Source organism: Patagioenas fasciata, chromosome 2 (genome assembly GCF_037038585.1).
Source record: "Patagioenas fasciata isolate bPatFas1 chromosome 2, bPatFas1.hap1, whole genome shotgun sequence".
In the NCBI taxonomy this organism is placed as follows: Eukaryota; Metazoa; Chordata; class Aves; order Columbiformes; family Columbidae; genus Patagioenas; species Patagioenas fasciata.
In genome coordinates, this window is record NC_092521.1 from 21,352,913 (window position 1) to 21,376,828 (window position 23,916).

The 23,916-nt window shown below is 37.9% G+C and overlaps 1 protein-coding gene across 6 annotated transcripts in view; it reads right to left on the reverse strand.

Moving 5' to 3' along the window:
- The window catches only part of ZFPM2 (zinc finger protein, FOG family member 2), a 315,150-nt gene that overhangs the window by 84,244 nt on the left and 206,990 nt on the right, over nucleotides 1-23,916 (reverse strand). For all 6 annotated transcript variants that reach the window (XM_071803865.1, XM_065832699.2, XM_071803863.1 and 3 more), the window contains one exon: nucleotides 22,670-22,781. In XM_071803865.1, coding sequence (XP_071659966.1) covers nucleotides 22,670-22,781 — 112 coding nt within the window. The remainder of the gene's footprint in view (nucleotides 1-22,669; nucleotides 22,782-23,916) is intronic.

Below are 23,916 nucleotides of genomic sequence, written 5' to 3' on the forward strand. Positions count from 1 at the left end.
GACACACATGCCAAACTCCCACTGATTTAAAAGCAAATTTGCAAACCCACCTGAGAGCACAGTTTGTAGAGAAATATTAAAGATTTTAGTATCACTGCTACCTGCAAATACACTTTTTTCTTTTTTTTCTGCAGAGGGCTATTCCCTTTTTTTTTTTTTTTTTAAAATATAGCATCTGTTCTATTGAGTAAAAAAGAAAACAAAATGAAGTAAAAAATCAAGTAAATAGCAACAAACCCTTTATTCTTTAAACTGCTCCTCGCATCATGTCTCTCACTAACTAGCTCCTACTTGCAGCCTCTGCTCTGTTTACTGCTGTTTGCTTTGTTTCTGTGGAAGCACTTCGGTACATGACAGATAGAACAAAAGGAGGAAAAGTGAATTCTGAACTGTAAGAATCAAGCATAGAGCATATCTAATGGCCATCTGTACACATGCTTAAAGAAAGCAGAAAAGCACAAAACTAAAAAGACACTTTCCGCGATCTTTCCCTCTCTCTGCCACGTGTCATTTACGCATATGAATCCAATGCATCTCAGCGATGATTATCTGGCAGCGTCCTACTAATCTGCTCATCAGTTACAGGACAGACAGGCACATTTTAAGCATATCAGTTCCTCTGTGAGTCTGAGTTAAACTGAAGCCATGAGAGATAGAAGACAAATACACATTAAGCCAGTGCAATCCTAAAAGATGATAAAAGCTTTAAGTGATCCAGGAGAGCCCCAGAGACTAAACTAGTGAACTTTAAAATAGCCTATGTTAAAATAGTGAAGTGAAACATCTCCATTAAATATTTTCTTCTTGTATTTTTTTTTCGTATTAACACACAACATGAACACATTTGGGATATTTAACACAACAGTACAGATGGAAAGAATAACAACTGAAACCAATCCATTTTGATTTCTGCTTTACAAATAAGAGAAAGACTTAGTCTTCTCTGAAAGATTTATGAGGCTTCCCACCATAAAGGAGCATGGATTACAGCTATGCTTACTTTATAAAATGAAATTCTGCCATTATAGGCAAGAGTTCATGGCCGTAATTATTTCAATGCACTTCCCAGTCAATGTGTCTTACACAGCTGAGCCAAACCCTCTCTTACATATGCAGGTCATTTCATAAGAAGTCTAAGAGCTTCAACAACTTTGTGTGACCTTGCATTGAATAACACTGGAAAATTGATTTGGCTCTAGTAATAAAAGACCGTCTGCATTATCTGCATTCTAATTATAATTAATATAACCAGGATAACTGCTGTATTATTTACGATTAGAGCTATGGTGAGCACAGCGTAATAATAATCTGCTACATAATTTTTTATTGATCTGATGGCTTTATTGCAGAAAAAACAAAATGCTACACTGCTGTACTACTAAAATTGCCTTCCTAGACATGTCTGTTTAGAGGAAGCATGTTCATTTAACATTTCTTTTATCTCATCAAATTCCCATAGATTTTAATATCAGACAGAGTATGATGCTTGCTTGCATGCTTGCTTTTCCTTTTTTTTCTTTTTTTTTTTGTTTGTTTATTTCTCAGCAAAAGGAAGACAAAATGAACTGAGTAATGCACCCATATTTTCCGTTGTTCATGTCCTGGCAATCACTAATTCTTTGCAATTCCTTAGCAATTGCAACACATCTCATTAACAGAATTCGGCAGTACCCCAAGAATGTATAGCTCTCCATTTCAATAGAAAAGTTATCATACTTCAAACAAAACAAAACAAAAAACAACAACAAACTTGACAGAATTATTTTCATTTCCTCTCAAAATACTAAGCCATCACCTTAGGAGGCTAAATCACTGTTCAATGACCTCACATTTGAACTCCTTTTCCTCAATTCTGTTAAAATGGAAAAGAAGCTCTCTTGATTTGGCAAAACTAGCTGTAAAATGGTGTCTTTTGGCAAAAACTGAAGCTCAAGGCAGCATTTGTAGGAATGCAGTAAAAAATCTGAAAACAAAGGGATTTTGCAATTTCAATAGAAAATTCAGAAAGTGGATGGGTAAAAATAAGACAATGTTTTCCAGAAAACATTTACAAAGCTCCAAGCTCTCTAATGCCAAAATAAAATTTCCTGTAAACTTTGTTCTTCACATAATACAAGACTACCTTTATTTTCTGATCTTCACTTGATTGCAAGTAAAATAATGAATAACTTGTATAGATGAGCTCATTATTATACTTCAGAGTTAATATTTACAAGTATGAATCTTCAGAGTTTATTCTTAGAACCTGTTTCCAGCTGCATCAAGACAATATCAGAAATTAATTATAATGTAAGATAGAACAAATACCTATCATATTTATAGGAAATTTATAGATATTCATGATTACATATTATGTTATTAATAATAGGTGTGCAGATGTTATCACCTATGAAAGAAAGATAAATTCTCACTTCCTTATTCTTTCCCTGCATGTTTTCATCTCTGTAGTCTGTGCTTCTGGGTGATGTTTTCATGTGTTTATAACAGCTTCCACACTCCTCCTTTAGAGAGTTGATTGCATTTAAGCCCTGCTGATTCCTCCCAATTATGTTATCTTAATATATTATTTTATTGTCATTTTTAGAAAGAAAAAAACAATCAAACAAAATTCTTGCAGCTGCACAGGTATTTAGCTCTCATTTGTACTGCTCTCAAGACTTATCAATTTAAATTCAGTGATTTGCCATTGAAACACAGGCTTGAAATCATTTGAAATAGTTTCCATTACAAAATCACAATCATCCCCCTAGTGCAAGGTTTAAACAGAACACTGATTTTCCTCTCTAGGATCACCTATGACTTCTCCATTCAGCAGTTCCTGCATTTTTTACTCTTCTAATTGCTCCATCTCCAATAAGTCACAAAAACCAGTCTCTCTCCCACAGCATGACGTACAGAATCAGTCCCTTCCCATGGTGAGTACTAGATGTGATGTTCAAACAGCCACGTTCTGAAGCAAGCAGCTACCCACCCCGACGATTTCAGGTGTGGATGTGGCTGTTACCTCTGTAAACAAACGATTTACACGTGAAAGGATATAAAATAAAAATGCTACTCCATCTTGTTATTGCTTAAAAAAACAAATTTGAGATTGAGATCCATGTTAAGTGTTGGTCTACATGTTTGTATGAAGGCTGGAGACACGTGCTTCACCAAAATATTCTACCTGAATGCAATTGAAGGAAATATATAGGTACTCTACAGGTTGCTTTGGTTTTTTGCATGAGGATTTCCTATAATGTTCTGTTTTATTCTCCGTAGAAGACAAACATGAAAGTGCACAAATACTCTTGTGAGAAGGACAAAGATGTCCAGCATGGTGGTATTCGGCTGCAAAATGGCAAAATTATCATATGTACAAGTAGAAGGCTGAGAAAGATAGAGGTCAGAACCACATCTAGAGAATTGACATAGACTGTCATCTGGGCTAAATCCCAGGTCCACTGATACTAATTTAGAATCATAGGATCACACAATTACTTTGGTTGGAAAAGACCTTTAAGATCATTGAGTCCAACCATTAACCAAACACAGCCGAGTTCACCGCTAAACCATGTCTCTACGTGCCGCATCTACACACCTTTTAAACACCTCCAGGGATGGTGACTCCACCACTTCCCTGGGCAGCCTGGTCCAATGCCTGACAACCCTTTCTGTGAAGAAATTTTTCCTGATACCCAATCTAAACTTCCTCTGGCACAACTTCAAGCCATCTTTTCTAGTCCTATCACTTGCTATGGGGGAGAAGAGCCCAACCCCCTCCATGCTATAACCTACTTTCAGATAGTTGCAGACAGCGATAAGGTCTCCCCTCAGTCTCCTTTTCTCCAGGCTAAACAGCCCCAGTTCCCTCAGCTGTTCCTCATCAGACTTGCGCTCCGCATCAGCTTCATTGCCCTTCTCTGCATTCTCTCCAGCACCTCAATGTCTTTCTTATGATGAGGGGCCCAAAACTGAACATAGTATACAAGGTCCAGCCCCACAGTGCCAAATACAGGGGGACGATCACTTCTTTAGTCCTGCTGGCCACACTATTCCTGATACAAGTCAGGATGCTGTTTAATTTAAAATTTAAATTTTCCTTCAGCTGCCTTTGGCTAGATCTGCTCAGGGATGTCCATTCAGGTTAAGCACTGATTTCAGTGAACCTGGATGGATGTGAGAATGGATGGACCTTAGCACCTGAGGTTATTCCAGAGGACCTGCTGCAGTATCTGCTTTTATGATACTCTAATCTACCTAAAACAACATTTTGGGGGGTTGTATGAATACTTCACTGAGAACATTTGGGTTTTTCTTTGCTTGAAACAGCATTCTAAAGAAGGCAAGCAAAGTATCTTATGCCTATTTTTCTTATAACCAAGCAAAACTGTCTTATGTCTTCAGAATGGAGAGATGCCAATATTCCTTCTTTCTTCATAGAACGTTCATATGATTGCTGTGGGATTTGTTTTTGAATGTCCTAAATACGTTTCTTTTGTTGTTGTTGTTATTATGTAATGCCAAAAAAGGAATTACTGAATTATTTATTTTTATTATGTGTGGTCATGGCCTATTATAAATAGAGGCTGGGCTTGTCATGACACCTCAATTATTTCTATGTGCAGTGGATCCATTTGTAAGAAGTAACAATTCTGTAAACACCTCCTGGCTCTGAAAGTCAAACTGGGCTCTTTCTATGTCACTCATCACTGAGTATGGTGTTTCTGAGGACCAAAGTAGGTCTTTTTTTAAGGGCAGCTGTTGAAGGCATTCAATGTCTGCAGTAGATTTGTACTGATATAGAACTGCTTGAAATTTATTAAACTGTACGGAGGAAAATATATATGAGTAAAAGTCAACTTTTTCTTAGCTGTATTGAATCCTGGTGTACCAGCAGAAATGAGAGAGTAAACTTTTTTTCTCAGTCAAGCCTACAGATTTAATTATAATTGCAGGCAACAAGCAGATTATTGACCAGATAGATATTACTGTTCAAGCTGTTTTTCTGAGCAGAGCTATGTATTCAATCTGTGAGAGCCTCACAAACCATGTATTATCCTTAAATATGCCAAATGAAGCACAAATGCATTATTTTGGTAGCAGCAGCCCCACTTTATTAAAGTTTCTCATCAGAATTTTCTTATATTTCTGCTCATTTCTGAATCATTATCTCTGAGGTTACATGTTTACAGAAATGTAAAATTTGAATTAAAAATATTTCAAAAATTTTTGAATCATGGAAGAAATTCAACTCATTGAAACCTTGTCAACAGTAAAAATGTCTGGCAGTACTTTTGACAAAGCTGCAAAAAATTAAATTGACAACTTAACTGAAACCGGTTAAACTCCTAAAAGTTTAGTCCACAGTAAACAGTGACGACTTTGCTTGAGTGCAGAGGAGGTATTAGAAAGAAAGATGAATAGACACTGAAAAAATGTATTGTCTAAGAATCTTCAATAAGCATGTCTGCTAATGTTACATTTTCAAACTGTTTACCTCAGAAAACCCCAGGCTTTTAGTTTATGTTTATTTAACCACAACCAATTCATTCTGAAAATAGAGCTTCAAATTTTGCTAAGGCCTTGTGAAATATGAGTCTTATTTCTCCCCATTCTTTCAGCCTATGCAAAGGGATGCCACTGTCAGGCTACAATGGCAATGTATTCTATGTGCTACAAGAGAGATATAGTGCAGAATCCTTCGAAATATGTGTTGCTATTAAGAGAAGCTGAGGGCGTAGCCCCATCCCCGCAAGCCCTCCCACCTCAGTTTCAATTTGAAAGCTGTGCTTCATTGGACACTATTGTTCAGAATATTCACTTCCACTAAAGAAGAGACAGTTCTGTATTTTTCTATGTCAAACAAAGAGGCTGCAAAAATGAAAATTGCAAATGTAGCCTATAGAAAAAAAATGTTTTGGGACAAACAGCAGCAGCAGCAAAGTAAAAACACCTAGCATCTCCTTCGGCCCCTTTGCTTACTTGATGGCTGAACTTCAAAGCCCACTTTCGAACTATTTAAAATGCTAATATGATTAATAACAGGGAATTAGTTTTTTACACCAAACTACACAAGGAAATTAAATTTAAAAAACTCCTATGCTAATGCACTGTAAAGGTTGCAGTTACAAATCACAGATCTGTTCATGGATATTTCATGAGCAGAAAAAAGGCTAAATTTGTCAGATAAATTATTCATTGTGAATTATTTGCTCAGCTCTATACTTTGCATGTGTACTGTATTTATAAATTTAACAGGGATTCTGGTGGTACCTTGGAAAGAAGCACAGTGCAAATTCTGCATATTTCGCTGCAACTTCCAATTTGTCTCACCGTATGTGTTCTGCGGGTGAAATTCAACCCTCCCACACAATAGCTGGTGACTGAGGCTTTCCACGCTGTCACAAAACCCACCCCCCGCGCTCCTCCCGAAAGCTGGATCAGCAGCCATGGCTGCCTCCCCTTCTCGAGGGCATGTGTGAAAGCCCCCAAGCTGGGCAAAGAAAGGGGTACCAGGGGGTTTGTAAAAGCCCGTAAGGCCACAATTGCCATCGGGGCTGATTTGTGGCACTGGTGGGTGGTGGCAGCGGGATGGAGGGTGCAAGTCAGCCTGGCTGGCTGCTCTCCTCACCCCACAGCCTCCCCAAAAGGTGTGTGAACACCTCGTTTGGTGGCAAAGCACCCCCAAGCTCATGTCAACCTTATTCGTCAGTATATTTTATGAAAAAAGGCACTGCGTTAAGTCCTCATGATTCTGATGAAGCAAAATGAGAGGTTTGGTGTTAAGATGGCAGAGAAAACCTGAAAACCATCACCACAACACAGCATTTCCTCCAGCAAATGACTCTGGAGAGAGGAGGAAAAGCTCTCTGAACAAAAATGTCAACAGGACCATTAAATGACAAAACAAACGAACAGCTTCTGTCACACACCAGGTCAAATATCTTAAATATCTGAAGAGAAAACGAATGGAATAGCATCAGTATTGCTTTACAGGTGAAAATTAAAATATGCTATAACACATCATTGTACATGATTGGCAAGGACAGAATTTTTAATGAAGGGCAGTAGGCACTTTTAGGGCCAGCAAAACACTTTTTGCTTTAGCAGGGATGCAGAGCCAAACCGGGGAGATGTTTTGGCAGTATATTGACTGCACACTTTTATCCTTTCGGCTGCTTAAGTTCTAGCTGAAGTAACTTGAACAGGACTACCGTTTAATACACTAAGGCTTACACAGAAGGTATTATTTTCTCTTTGACAGGGTCCAGTGCTATTTTTACACTGTTTGATAGAAAGCCGCTGTTAGGCCTCAGGGAAGGAATAGCAATTCTTTAAGTAGGGCTTGCCGAACAGCAGCTTCCTCCCTCCTGCCACTTCAGCCACCTTCTCCGATATAGGAAATGTCTGGCTCTCCATTTTCTTTAAAAAATACACATTGTTAACTATCTCTTCGGTAATCTAACAAACCTAACAAACCCTGGCATGTTTGTGCGGGACGCCTAACTCTGACACCAGCCGCTCTGTTTGTTAGTCCCTTCCTCCCCACTCCACCGCCCAGCCTCCCTGCCTCCTCAATCACATGTGTTGTTTCTCATTTAAATGAACAGTTGGATTCTTTTATTTCTTACAAGTGCTGGATTCGCCTTATCGCCCTCATTCCTTTGGGGGTTGCCAATTGGTTTTATCCACGGATGTATCATTTCTCATGCTTCCCTTTTTTCTTACAAAGAGAAAGAACCACTTCGTCAACAAGCCTCTCTGGAGTGGAAGATTAAAAACCTAGACATCACCTACCTTGCAGCGCTACTCCCAACTGGGTTGTGTAAAACTCAATTAAACTTGTCCCCATTGAATACTGCATTACAGTACATTAAACAGAAAATTCTTCAAGCGTGATGACAAAGCTTGAAACCTTGCCTCAAAGCTGTTCCTTGTAGCTTTCTTTAACATTTCAGTCTTTATGGTGCAAGTCTCCCGTTGACACAACTTTAGTCCAGCTATGAAAAATCACAGAGCCCCACAGGGATTAAAAGAGAAAGAGGAGGAGGGGAAAAAAAAGAAGAAGGAAAAAAAAAAGAAAACCCTGTCAAAGCTGGTCTTGGCACTTTCTTTAGCGCATCTATTGAAACTGTATCACCAGCAGACTAGGACCTGAGAAGTATGTGAGAGACCTATGAACAATCTGACAATTTAGAATAACTCTACGTTCACTCTGTTTGGTTGCCTTAAAGCATTTTCTTTTCTCTAAGAGAAACAGGTATTCCCAATCTCCTCCAATTAAAAAAAATACTTAAAATTAAGAAAGGGTACAATTCTGAAAAAAAAAGGTGTCAAGCCAAGAATTACAACCTCCTCCCAAATCTAAATGTCAGTGCTTTCTGAGGAAGTATGAATTCAGATCCAAATACAGAGCTGTACCTCACTGTGATGTAAATGAAATACAAAAAGTTGCGGCTAAAATTGCAAGTATTAGTTTCTTCTCTTTATGAAACAAGGATGACAAGTTTACCTCAAATTTGTTTCTACCTGAGCTCACACTCTCTCTCTCCAACTAATGACTGGAAAGGTTTCAAATTCAAAGCAACTCAGAGTGAGTTGTCCAAGGGGTAAGAAAGTAAGTAGTTACTATGAAAATGTCCAAAAAGAAGAGCTATGCATACTGAAAAATGAAAAAAGAGGACATCAAATACATTCAGAAAAATTCCCACTTTTCTTATAAAAACCTAATGAGATATATGTTACATGTCATGTTACATGTCAGCATCTCCAATTGCAAGTATATACAAGAGTTATCAAAAGCCTGGCTGACCGAGTAGTTACATTTCAACAATCCATCAATATACTTCCAAATAAACCTTTATTCTCTTGACTGTTTATAGTGATAGCTGTAAAGAGACATGCTGAGCATCCAAATCTTTTCCTAAATAACAAGACTTGGAATGCGTCCTGCCTTAAAAGGATACATATTGTTCCTGCACGTGTTACAGAGCATTTTAAAAACACTTCCACTCAAGAAAAAATGTCCTGCATTTCAGCCACGAATGCCATAAATCATGCATTCACTCTTTGGGCTGTTCAGATATGAAGAGTGCTATATAATGCTTTCTCTTTCTGTGTACTATTATTATAGTTCATAAAAACATTCTGAGTAGATAATATAACAATATTTTGAAGATGCAATACACATGCTATTGCTTTGCAAAGCTTATTTATTAGTCCAGCTATGTGTAGCTAAGTGCTAGATTATCACATGTAGACCACTACATAAGCTCTGAAAAAGAGGGTATGATGCATCCCATTTTCAAAAGGGAAGAAAGGCAAATGTAATTAGCAACCAACGTATTATTAATATAATAACAAAATGTTGGGACTCAATTATTTCTGACAGTACCTTTTCATCTCCTGAACTCTACATAAAGTCCTGCCCGTTTTCTCTCTGGTGTTTTAATTTGCCAAAGAGCCCCACTGGTAATGCAATACGATGAAGGGATGACAGGGGGCTTGTAAGTCCCTGCTGAGGACTTCCTCTGGCTGGTGACAAATTTTTTCATCTCTGGATAGCAGAGTTCAGTATCATTGGATACTTAAAATTATGACATGGTACACATGCTAGAAAGGACTACTCAGGGACTTGGTTCATCTTTTTTTTAACATTTCCTCTATATACCTGAATTTCTGCAGAGCAATAAAATGAGGAAAGAAATGAGAGCAATGAATGAGGAAAATTATGAGATGGCTCTTTACTCCATTACATCAGTTTTGTACCAGCTGATACCAATGAAGCTAACTGAAGATAATGAAGGTAACAGCTGTTCTCTTTGTTAAGGATATAGGCTAACTGGTTCAATGCTATGGAAAAAGTCTGTTTTCCATAGGAACAACAGTTACGTCAGGATAAAGCAAAATAATATAGTAACTCTATAAGAATACCGAGTGTAAAACTCTAAGTTGTCTCTAACAACATCAAAAAAAGAGCAAGATTATTTCCTAAGTAAAATTTACTTGTTCTTCCCCAGAGTAGAAGCTTTTCTTCTTTTTGTGGCCTCCATTTACAGTATTATTCTACAAAACTCTTTAGTTTAACAAATATTAACCAATTTTCATCAGAGATGCCATCTGAAAGTAAATAATTGGAAAAGGAAGAGTGTACATGTTTTCATCATGCTTAGATGGGCTTATGTGCTTGCTAGCTAATTTAGGGGGTTACAGCCAATGAATTCATTGCAGTATGAATCACAGGGAACCTTTTACTAGGATATCACAAGTTGTTACTACATAAAAGGGACACAGTTTGACAAATCAGGTGTTTGATTCATGGTATACAGCTACAAACCTCATCGTCTCTTTTCCAACACACAGAATTAGATTCAGATTTACTGTTAAAAACTGCAGGCTGTTTCTTTTTCCCCACTAGCCAATATTACTAGTAAGAGTGGCCGGAGTCTGCCAGTTGCAAACACAAACTGACCCAACTTACCTCCTGAAAGAAAGAAGGTAAAGAAACTAAGTAAAAATAAAGAATGTTGCCAGGTATTAATGGCAGACTGTCAAGCTGATGTGCTTGAAGGAAACCTCAGCTGATCAGCTCCCATTGATTCTTCTATAACACTGACATCCCAGAGACAACACAAGGGACGTGATACAGCCATACAAGACTCACACACAAAAATAGCAGTCCCAAACCTAAGAATTTCCTTCAATACCTTCAGCTGAAGGACCAACTCTTAGATCTCCCATGTACTGGTTTAATAGGCAGAAAGAATCCCAGTTCAGTAAACTGCTGTTGTTAAGGAGAGTACTTCTCGATGGTGCCTTTGGAGACTTCTCTCAGTCAGGAACAGAATTCTCTCTGTACAATTACACCTTTGAGTATTCAAGTATTCACGTTTAGATTTTGCAATAATTAGCAACATACAACAAAAATCCAAGTGCTAATGGTTTGCTTTGCTGAATATGTACATACGTTCTTAAAGAGAAGAAGGTCATATATCAGCTCATCACTTTTTTGGAATCTTCTAGCTGAATATGTTGAAGGGTCTTTTTAGGTGCAATAGATCTGAAATTAATTTTTTTCTGCTTAATGTCACTTAGGAACATTTTTTTCAGGGAGACGAATGGTGTTTTGGAAAGAATTTTTATGATGCTGCGGATGGGTTTTTAAATACGGCAAAAAAAATTCTAGTTGCTTAATGTCCAAAGTTAATCCATTTGTTATGTCCTAGTTTATAAAATTAAGATCAAACCAAAGAAACAGAATGCAGAATGTTGCTTCTTTTACATACATTTCTGTAGGACAAAATGAGGAGAAAATAAATAACAAATTATAGGAAGTATATAAGAAAGACAGAGCAGTAACACACTTAAAGCAGATGATCATTTTGTGGCAAGCCAGAAAATTGTCATGTCTCACGTGTTATGGTGCAGTGGAAGTAATTGATAAATAGCTTGCGTGTACAAAACCAGCATTCTCTCCTTGATTTACTGCGAAGCTGATGGCATTTAGGGATTTACATGGAAAAAAAATTGTGTTTAAAGAGTTGATCCAGCAGATCTTCTGAGAGGGTGCAAAGGGTCAAAAGTGGCTTCCATGAAAGCAACCAAACCAGTTCATCCTCTAAACCATTATTAGAATTTTTTCTCTTTTACTTAGCTAGTTAAACCCCAATAAAATACATAATACTTTGCATCACAAAACAGCTTTCTTAGTAAATTGCTCCTGGACCACTGGTCCACAAAAGACTCTCAGGATGGGGTTCTGAACATATAGCAAATGCTTGTTTAGCCCTAATTAATTTCTGCTTTAGGAGGGAAAGGAAGATAAAAGTCTTGAAGTCATACTTCAGGCTACACTTTCCACGAAAGTAAGCAACTGAAAAATATCATTGTTTGTGATTTTATACTTCATTTGCTCCAATGATAAATATAATTTAATTGAACCTTAATCATAAAACTGGCTTAGCCTTAGCAATCTGTCAGTCTTATTTTAAATTTTCATTTAATTGTAACTTGAAAATGCATTTAAACTTCACATAATTTAAATCCATTAAAATGCACGTGCAGCTACCATAAAAGCAAGCCTGTTCACATTTAAAAGCACAGTTTATTAATAGAAGATGCATCATGATCACTTGAGGCCACCCCTCTCATTTCCTCGTGTAAAACAGTTCCTTTTCATCTCATACTTTAAGTTCAATCAGCCATCTTGTAATTTCAGCAAACATTCTGGCTGGCCAAAGACACCGTTGTCTCCCCTGTGTCTCAGAAGCTTCTGTTCCTGTGTTTCTGAACATTTGTTTAAGCTCACGGACCAACCACAATATTTCATGGCAGTTTCAGAGGTGAAGCTTAGGGCACATCAGTCAATTCCCTTTAACCCACTGATCCATGGTTTTCTCAAAAATGTCTTTAATTTATTCAGATCTTGAATAATTTGTGCACTGTCCTTCCTGTTCAATATGTTTCTATCACATTACATATTCAATTGCAAAAGTAAATTTTCTATTTGTCTGTGTTTCTGTATCGCTGCTGTTACAAACAAGAATTCTCCATTCACCAAAACAATGTTATAGAGCCCAGTATGTATTATCTGTGTACTTTTAATTTTTAAACAAAAAGCCACAACGGTTACTAAATCCATCTGATTAAGTCTGAATACATGTCTCTTCTTGTGTTTCTAGTACAATCTAACTTTTGAATATTCTTTTCACACTGGTTTGCACACCCTAAAATGTACTTTTTCCCCTGTGTCATCTACTTTCACCACTTTATTGCAAAACTAGCATTCCTCTGTAATTTATAAAGCTAATACTATCACTTTTCTTGAGATAGGACTTACTCTGTCTTCTAAACTCTTCCAAATTCATAGTATTTCCTCTCAATGATTTTTAAGCTGTGAAGGTGTAATTGTTCTGAATAGCTGGAATCACTTATGCAGAAGTATGTGTTACAGCTAGAGAGAAAGAATTTAGAATCTTAGCTAGCTTGAATGAAACACTAACAGAACCCTGAGTTATTTTATATATATGAATGTATGAATTTATCTATATATGTCTGTATATTATGATATTATCATAGGAAATTATCTTGCAGGCAATTTCTGCTCCAGTAACCAACCTTGGTTCTGCATGCCACCAACTGAGTCAGCCATGTGCATGACCACTCAGTTACAGAACATCTCTACCAAATCTGCTTCAACATTGCAGTTGGCTTCAAAATCACAATTTGGGCACAATCTAGCAAGGATTTCTGTTTGCGATGTTTGTCAGCATTTTATTGCCCTGCATGCCCTGATGGAATGAAACAAACAAGAAAAAATCTAATCTCAAACAGTGCTTTTTTTTTTCCCCTCTTCTTTTGGTAACACCAAAATAAACTACACTGTAAGAAAGCTGCTAAGTTCTCTCTGTGTCTGCTGTAACAGGGGTTTGTTCCTTAAGTATTAAACACACACCAAAGCAGGTGGCAAATTCTTCATAGTTTCTTCAGTTCTCTTCAGAGGAGACTAAAAGGGTGACAGGCTGAGCGATGTGCCCATGCTGGGGACGGGCAGGGCAGCCGCGGGCAGTGGAACCTCCAGCCTCACTTGCAAGTGGGGGTTGCAAATGAGGGACTCCCATATTTTGCACCATGCTGGAGCTCCTTCCCCTAGCTTCCACTCTCCCTCCTTCTTTGTACAATGCACACTTCAAAACCTGCCCCAAATCACAGGGCGCAATTGCCATCGCATTAGGGAAAATGGATGTGGTCACGGTGCCCCGCTGAGCGGTCCTGCTCCTCGTGGCCTCTGTCTGCAGCAGGGAGCAGGGCTGGGGTGCCAGGGGAGAAGGAGAGAAGTGCTGACATTGATCTCTGGATCAGAGAGTACACAGATTGATCCCCGGGATCAATAGAGGTCAGCATTCAGTCACACATGATCTCTGGCTACAGCTCTTAGGTAATTTCTGGAAGACAATGGACGGAGATGTATGTACGGATGTGACCAAGGGTTACATCTTGATCCCAGTTTCTGTTTAAGGAAATCTACACACCAAAAGAGCTTTTTCAATTGCTTTCAGCTCTGAATCCATTTTCCTGAGCACAAAACAAATCCCAGTGTCTTTGGTATTGCAAAAGGAGCTATCCATTTCCTTTAACATACACATTGTTTCTATACTTCTCTAATGCGAAGAAGTCTCTCAAAGCTCCTAAATTAACAATGAGAACAAAAATGAGCACAGATTGCTTTTAAAAGTAATGAAAATTCTAAATATTATCAATAAATAAATTAGGCAGGATCCAAAGTGTGGTTAGGGAATTTGAGAACTGCTGGCTGTGCCATTGCCTATGTGAGCAAACACGGCAATCACCTGCCAGAGTCTCCAGAGCAACAAGAATAAGAACTTAGGGATCTAATAACAAATCACTGGCTTGCAGGTCAATTAAGTAGCCAAGAGACACTTGAATTCCACCTGTTGTGCCACCTGTTTGCTTGTAAGCAGCTGGAGATGAAACACATCAACAAGGTTTTAACATTGTGTTCCAGGAGGTCCAGCTCTACAGCCCACTTGGACATCACGGCTGCATGTCATACAGGTTTTCTTGGGAGCCTGGAACCTTGAATGCCATGAAAGTCTTCCCTGCACTACTGCCATCAGACTTAATCCATTTAGAGGTATGGGGCACTAAAATCTCGCACCGCACTGTCGGTTATACACAGAACCACCTGCAATGGGGGAAGAATATATTTCTACATTGCTTTAGCTTTTGCTTTTACACAGCACAGCATTAGTTTGTCTTGTGTCACAAATACACAGCAGGAATAATTGACAGGAATCACTGTAAAACAGGCTGCAGATGAATCCAGCCCCATTTCCTCCCATACAGACATTTTACACTCAGCACCTACGGAGCTGCCTGAAAAGAATGGCCAAGGTTTGATTTTAGGCTTCTAGGTCATGGTTTCACCTTGACAACAGCTCTTTCATTTCAAGCAGCAACATTTGCCAGGATCCCTAAAGTGTTTTCATTTTTGTCAAGAAGTGCAGGAAAAAAAAAATATGAAAAAAAGATAAATCTTAATTCACAAGCTTCAGGACTATCTCTGTGTCTCCAGCACAAAACTTCAAATGCAATCCAGGACCTGGATGTGTATTAGAAGGCTGCAGATTTAAACCTTGTCCACCATGATCAAACTGGATTTATGGAGCATCATAACTCTCCAGACACCATCCAGCAGCTTATTAATTTAATAGACTCCTGTCCATTCCATGATGTTCCTGCCCTGACAGTCTCTCAAGATAAGGCGAAAGCCTTTTGACAGGACAGAGTGCATATATATTTTCTTCTGTTTTCCTGTGGATGGGGTTGTCGACAACTTGAAATGTGTGGCTCAGCAAATTTGGGGGCTTTTTCCTTCTCTTTTGCTCTGCAGGGAAGATGACAGAGGTAACGCTACAACGAGCCACAGGGGTCACAAGGTTTACTGCAGTCCTCAATGTTTATTTAGCATAATGGATTGAAAAAAAATTAAAAAGAAAATAAACCACATTCAACATCTATGTCATAGCCTGAAAATAATGACAGTATTTTTCTTAAAGAGATTTCCAAATGACTGATTTTACTGCAACTGAGTTAAACAAAAGAGGGGCAAATACATATCTGGAAAAAAAAAAATCTCTGCATGATGTTTGCATTCATTTTTGCCAGTGGTCTGAATGGTTGAAACAACATTATTCACATGATCCCAGCATAAAGTACAGACTGGGCTTATTTTCTATCCTGAGCATGTTCTCATAGGTGAGTGTTAGACTTGGTTTACAGCTTTTCTGTGCAAACCATGTCAATACTGTGCCTATTTTCTTGACTCCTCAAATGAAAAGTAATTCCAATTTCAAACTACACAATAAATGATAAGAAGAACACACACACACACAAAAAAAACCAAAACAACAAAACAAACCAACATACATATGAGAACAACTTAAAGTATCACTTGGCTGCTATTTAAATGAAACGCACTAATAATGAACAAAAGCATTTTCATATTGAAAGTGGAAATATAGCTTTACCCCTGCATTTCTTGTCATCTTCCCTTTATTATCTACATACGTAGAATTTGGAGGGCATGTAATAATTCACTGTATGCTATTATATGCATATTATACTAATTCCATAAAGATGCATAAAATAATCTTTTTCTTGTAGATAATTAAGACCATATACAAGGCCCCGACCTCTAAACTCCCTGAAGCAGATAATCCCCCATTGGATCTATTTGCATAGGTAAAAAATAAAAATAAGGAAAAAGTACAATCCTGCTTTGTGAGTTCTTTGAAGCCAAACTGTGTCTGAATTAAGTTCACAACGCTGCCTGCCACTAGCAAGCAATAAATATCACTAGTCATGGGGGATATGTTCTCCTTTAGAGAGGAAAGCAGCAGCACTGATTTGCAGAAGTTTTGTTTGCAACAGTGTCATTAGGCATCCTCTTTCCAACATTCCTGCAAAACCAGACACAAATGGTGCCATCTACTTGCCTACCAACCACATCTTTATGGTTGTATCCATGAGACTTTCTTCCAATGGCTGTGAAGGCACATTACCCTTGTAGAGACAGCCTTTTATGTAAGCATTATACACACAATATTTCTCTTAAGAAATATTTTGCAATTTTTCAGTGTTTTTGAAAATGAAATGTAAACCAAGCTTTTCCGTGGACCTTTGATATTAGGATAAGCATCACATGCATTTTGTTAAAAACTCAAGATTTTTTGTCAGTGGATATGAAGAAAGAACAAAAAGCTGTAGCACCGCCAAAGGCTTCAGCACATTGTTCATCTAATGGAGGCATCCAGAGGGACAGCAGATACTGCAGCTCTCTGACTGTCCACATGGAACAGACTAAGTAAATTCACTCTATTTGCTTTTAATAGTATGTGGAAAGAAGCTACTTGCAATCTAAAATATATGCTCCAAGTTAACCTTTGGCCTATTAAACAACTTGTTCTCTGACCCAAACCAAAATATACTCGTATTCAAATGCAGCAGTATTTAAACTCCCTATGATGTTTGACCCGTGTCTCATAAGGGTCTCTGCTGTTATGTGTCTGTGGCACAATGTACCATTACATTGCCTGAAGTTGCAGGGAAAAAAGAATAAATAAAGTATTTGCTAGCTGAAAGCTCATTTGCTGGGGAAAACATGGTATCAAGGATCTCACAGAACAATTAAGAAAAGCTAACCTCTCTCACTAAAGAAAAATGTAAGAATGCTTCTGTTGTCACAACCGACTTTTCCTTCATGTTAAAAAAGAGAGTGCTTACTTTAAATTAGCAAAATTAATTAAAAATTGCCAAGAAGTCTTACTAGTAGTTTCAAGTAACCTCTTGTTGTATTTTCAATGCACGGCACATATGTCGGCGAAATAACTCATCCCAGTACCAGTAAAGTAAGTAAACAATTATATATTTATTGACTTATTTTAAGGCAACCACTGGGCAGCACAGCAGGGGAAGAACTGCTTCCAACCTGACTTCTGCTCAGCCCTCTCCTGTGTGCTGCCTCTCCTCCGGTTTCTATTTATAAATTAGCTACATGACACAGTTTCAGTGTGGGCAGCTGTCATTTTAACTAATCTCATCCTGTAAATCCACCCTAGCAGGCTTGTTCTCTATTGTGATTGGAGAATAGACTTTTTTGGGCAGCTTTCAAATGCAGCATCTGTTTGAGCAAGCACCCATCCCTTAGCTGTGTGGAGAAGCACTCCCCCGAACTTGTCCCCCCCTCCATCCCCCCAGTTTTGTGTTCACCAAAAGAAAATCACAATTCTCGGATCTTACCCTTAGGCAACATCCTCCCCAGCCAGGAATTTGTTAGAGTCGCTCAGTGGGCACTGGCTGCGATTTCACTTAGGGAAGGATGGAGGCTTTTTATGGCATTTGATATGTGTTCGCACCATCGGGACAATTAACGGGACCATCCTGTGGAATTACTTACTAAGATGTCACACGGTGCCTGTGCAACCACTCTGGGGCCAGGATGGGTTTTTTTCTCTCCTCCCGCATCCTCTCAGAAATAACGAAGGGCATAAACTACTCAGTGAGGCCAGGCAGAGGAGGAAATAACATCAGTAAATCACTAATGGAAATGCAAAATCCAGCACCGCCTCACGTGAAATGAGATGACGGGTGGCTTGAGAAGCATGTGAGTCACTGCCAGCAGCCGCCTCCCTTTCAGCAGCTGACCCCGACCCTGTCCCACCTCCCCGTCCCCCAGCACCCGTCCCTCTCCCTCCAGGCCGCAGCCTGCGGAACAGCCATTTTCTGAGTGGGGTTGCAGCAGGGGACGTGCCCGCAGCTGCCACCTGCCTGGGACACGTGCTTGGTGGGACGAGACGCACCCCGACCGGCCCAGACACACGTAAAACATGTTGGTTTTCCTGCACAGAGTTATCCTGTGGTGCTCTGCAATCAATTACTGTTATACCATCATCATTAATAATTTTCTTAATGAAAATGATTCTGTTGATCTCCGTTGTATTTTAATTATCAGAGTTAAGCATAATTACACTGCAGCTCTGAGCTGGCATGTAGACTCCTTTAGGGCGCAATTTTGTTTTAACACACTGATAATGTAATTTTACATTGTGTCAGTTGTTTAGTTATTATCCAGTCGTACAATTCCGCTGTATTCCTGATAACAGATAATAACCTTAGCACCTCCTATATCCTGAAGTCATTTAAAAAGCAATATTGGAATTTCACAACTAGCTAACTTAATCGCCTTATGATTTTATAATTCCCACAGCTAAATATTTGTACAGACACCCTGTTTTAACAATGCCACTAAACATACGGTATCCATACATTTCACATAAATGGCTTTAATAATAGCTAGAAAACTGTCTGCTATATGAGCACAGTTTTTAGTCTGCGCAACTGTATTTTTTACACCCTTTCTATTCTATTCAGTTGTAATTCATTTACAAAATCCCTTACAGTCCCAGTGGAAGATCTGCAGCTAATACCCCAGCTCCTTCCTAGGTTGTGAGGGGACTCCTACCTCTGGTCTCAGAGATTTACCAGGTCTGGCCCACAACGCTGGTAGGCACAACTGCTTCTCAAGTACACTGCATTGCAATGAACATATCGTTCATGCATTAGTACTTCCCACCAATGTATCTTGCTTGAATTACTGAAACTCTGCAACTGTTTTCTGGAAAGCACATATTTATAATTCTACATAGGGTACAGTTCCTAAAATATGTCTCTAAAATTTCAGATGCTGTTTCTAGGACATCTCTTAAATTATTGAACAGAATATATTTGAAACGTGAGAGGAGTTTGAAATAAATATTAAAACAAAAAGAGCATGTCTTTTAAATGTAATTACAGTTGTAAAAGTTTCCTTTCAAAAAAACACAATGGGAAAACGGCACATGCCATGAGTAGCCAGCTTGTGTCAGAGCTTGTAAAAAGGGATACTAATGAACTGTTTTTCCCTTTTCTAATTTGTCCTAGTATTGGAGAAATGTAGTTATAAAAAGTACAGAAAGAAATAAGTGGTCCTAGACTAAACTGAATTAATTTCAAATACTGGATAGTTATTTCATAGCTATTCACTCTGAATGTACTCTGATGTATGATTTTAAATAATCAGTTTCTTAATCTAAAAATTTATGTAGAAGATGAATTGTAATTCCACTGTTATAACTTAGCAATGTAATCCTATATATGTACGTAATGCATATACATACATGCACACATACTTTTTGTGTTTGCTTGCCTAGGGAAAATATTTTATGGAGAGTTTTGAAGGCAAGTAGGTAGTTAGCTGGTCAGGTCAGAGTCGCTTTCAATAGGAATCACATGCCAGACTCCTCTCCCTGTGATCATTCTGTGTGCAATACATGGGTGTCTACAGTGCCCACTGCTTCTAGTGAACTGACATGAGGCGGACATTGCTATGGTCTCCTGAAAGATATGGGGGAAATTCTGCTCTCAAAGATATCACTGTAATAAGCTAAAAGGAAATACAGCATGTCCTTCCAAGTCAGCAACTGACTGACCAGGATCATGTACTGTTAGCCAATTCTCAAACTTATTTTCCTTTTAGAAATGTTCCAATCTACTCCTCTCATCTCATCTTGGGTATAGTAAGGAAAACAGCTCCCCGGTGACCAAATCCGCTACATGTATAATTCCACACATTTGTTCAGTTAATTGCTTTCAGAAATAACAATGTATTGCTAAGCAAACTAACAAAATTATACACATGCAGCTACAACATAACATCGAATTACAACTACATGCCAGCTGACACCATTTCATTAGAAGTAATGGCACTATAGGAGACAGAACGCTAACACAAATCAAGGCAATGTAATCTGGAATGATGAGATACAAATTGAAGGAAGAAACATTATTCTATTTATTTATTTTACCATCTTCTATTTGACATTGTTTTGTGATCCAAGCCAATTAATCTTTCTAGTACAAAAATCCCAGCATGGCTCAAGGGAAGCATAGGTGCTTAATGAAAGACAGAGCAGCCAACTCAAAGTGCAAAGAGATGAACAGAATGCAGTGAAGGTAAAGCATATCCACAACTTATTTCCTACATTAGTTTAGTGAAGTAGCGGGTTTTTAACATGCATTTATAAATTAGGGCTCAAATTTACCCTCAACTTCAGTTATAATGCACATCTGCAGCAGAGATAACAGAGTTCACCCTCAGCACTGTATGACTCTCTCACAACACCTCGTTAACCAAGTACTAAAATAACCAGCACCATCAATGAAATAAAATTCAGCATGCCTGAATGAAAAAAGTAATGTTTTGGGCTACTCAGATTGCACCAAACTGAAGTAAGTTTTTAGTATTTGAAAAAAAAAATATTTGTATTTAAATAGATTAAATCAGACAGATAACACTGAAACTGTCTAATGAATTAGTTAGTGTTTGTAAAGTACTTTGAAGATGAAAAGCCTTACTGGTATATATGTGCTAAGTAGTATTATAATTACAGAAAGAATGTAATACTAGATAAGACATCATCCTATGGGAATTTGCAGAAGCTGTATTTTGGAGTTAAAGTAATTTCCCATTACATTAAAAAGTTGTTGCAGAAAAGTTTGCCTGTGAGTATTCAATAGTATGAATAGCGAACTGCAGCTCTGGATTCATGAGAAAAGCTTCGCTGTACTACTGAGAGCACTTTGCTGCTTCTCCCACATGGGCAGCAACCAGCAAGCTGTGAATGAAGGGCAGCTCAACCCTTTTTAGATGTGAGCCCAGCTCTCTACTACTGCAGGTGTTTCAGGTTGCAGAATGAACGTGTTGGCATTCTGTAATTATAATAGAAAGAATTTATAAGACCCTGGTGTGCAACTCATTTTTAACATGCAAATTCCCTGTTTTCAGCGTTTCAACTTTCAAAGGCTTGTGGCAGTTTAAAAGCAATCCTCTTATAAGTGTATAAATTGCAATGATTATAGGAACAAGTTGTAATTGTTTCTAGTAAGTTTTTAGGAGGCTTTGATGTTTTGATTAGTGTTTTGTATGTTAATATATTGATATGGGTGCTTATTTGCCTGGATGCTTGTATGCTGAAATGGTCACTAGGTTGCCTCAGCAAACAAATCTTTGATCTCAGTAGGTCTGTTTGGTTAGAAATAAAACCTAAAAGAAATTAAACAAGAACAGTGCATGTTCTGAAGTATTCACAAAGTGCTGAGATTGGTGATTGAAATATGAGGAAGGAAAGTCATAGTTTAGCAACCTGATCTTCAGGGGGAATAACAAAACCAGCTATGCTAAAGTTATTCTTATTCCATGTATTCAAGTGGTGGCTTTTTTTTTTTTTTTTTAAAAAACATTCTGTAACGATACCATAACCACATTTACGTAGCTTTCACAGTGACTGACCAAAGTGCATAGTCCGTGGCAGTATGGAGTGAACCCAAGGCTCTTTGAGTTGGTTCAAGATGCAAGATAAAAGCCTTTTCATCTTGATCCAAAGTAGCTGTTAGATGTGGTAGGTTAGACAAAGCATGTTTGGGGGGCTTCGGAAGAACTCATACTGACTCGAGGAAATCTGACAATCCACATAAGACAGAAATGATATGCATTGCCACTAGCCAGTACATTCCAGTGAAGCATCATCATGTCATGCCACTACACACAGACTGGAATGTCAGAGGTGACAACCCTGAAATACAGTTCCAGTTATCTTCTGTTACCATGCTGACATGAAGCCTTATCATAGTCCAATCAAGTTCACATTCTTCTTATAAAACCAGATTTCAGTTAGTAGTCTATAATGTAATGTAACTTAGAGAAATGCTATCCAGTATGTCCAATAAAATGTCAGAAAGAATTCATCTATTTAAAGTGTATAGATTTTACTGATGTTTCCCAAGAGGCACTAAATCTCAGAGAGAAATGGATGGTATGTCTTATGTCAGCTGACGTCCTTCTGTGTTTGCAAGGCGCTTAGTATACTACAGACATCATGTGGTGTTTTTGCCTCATTAAAAGAAAAAAATAAAAAAAAAGGCAAAACCACAACATGAGAGGAAAAAGGGAATGAAAACCGTTTCGACTTTAAAGGGAGACAAACGACATTTTCCTATTATGCAACAGGTATATTTTTATGTCAGTACTTTACACAGGAAAATAGAGAAAAAAAAATCAGTTTGTGTTTACCTTTGCTGTACACAATGCAGTTGTTTTTGTTGTCTTCTACTCCTTGCCAAGTCACATCCAGCAACCACTTGGGGCCAGCAGTCAGTACCATAGGGACTGAAGCCTTTGTCTTCTGTAGGAAGGATAACAAACAGATGCCATTTGCTTGCCTTGATTAAGAACTTGAATAATAATAGTAATAATAATTTTATTTGCAAACAACAAAATCTCCAAACCCATAAGCCAAGGTCTTCTTCCCCTGCCTCAGGAGTTTTTTTAAGAATACACAAGCAGGAAGCTTGTGTATTCTTTCATTGATTGAATGGTGAAACTATTATCAAGGATTTTTCCGAATGATATTGGATCAGATCTCCAAGATTAAACAGATCTCTGGTGGCTGAGAATTATAAAGGGAATGCAGATGACTTTCACAGCAAAGAGCCAAGTGTTTAGAAGTGAACTTTAGACACATTGTACTTCATTATCAACAGGATCTCACTATTTCCTGAAACAGACAGGAAAGAATTTATAGAATCGGTGTCCATTTCAAAGATCTGTCCTGGGTAACATTTGTATTATCATATGAAATTGTTGTGAATGGATAAAGGAATTTTTCTGCTTTTGCTAAGTGTTGATGTGTGATTTTACTGTGTCTGAAATAATAATAATGTTAATGATTCACTACTCTTTGTCTCCAAAAAGACTATAAAATAAGTTGTGCTACTAAATTCAAAGGCATAGAAGTAAAGCGTGACATCCATTGCACTTGAAAGGTGTGCAGGCAAGGAGATGCACATTTAACAAAACCATCTCCTCTGTATATTTCGGATTCTAGATTTTGAGAATTCAGTATTTGAGGAGATAAGGTAGAGGCTTCAAATTTATTAACATTTAACTCATTTTACTAATCAGATGGCAAAAAATCCTGTGGGTAATCCTGACTTTGTCACCATGTGGCACTGAGATGACAGTTACACTTCTAGCATTCACAATTATTTTTCTCTGTATATAGCACAAAACCACAGCAGAGAGTACAAAGTACAACAGTCACTACATAACTTTTATTTTTTTTTTCCTGGGATATAATTCTGTCTAAGATATTCCAACCTTTTAAGTGAATTTGATCAATTATTTTTATATTCCACCAATAATTCTCTAGTTAGCTCCAGCCTTATTCTATTCTGATATTCTGTATGATTAAGAGAGTTAAAAATGTTAAGATATGGAAAATCATATATTTATATGAACATTCCAGATGCATTGGCCAC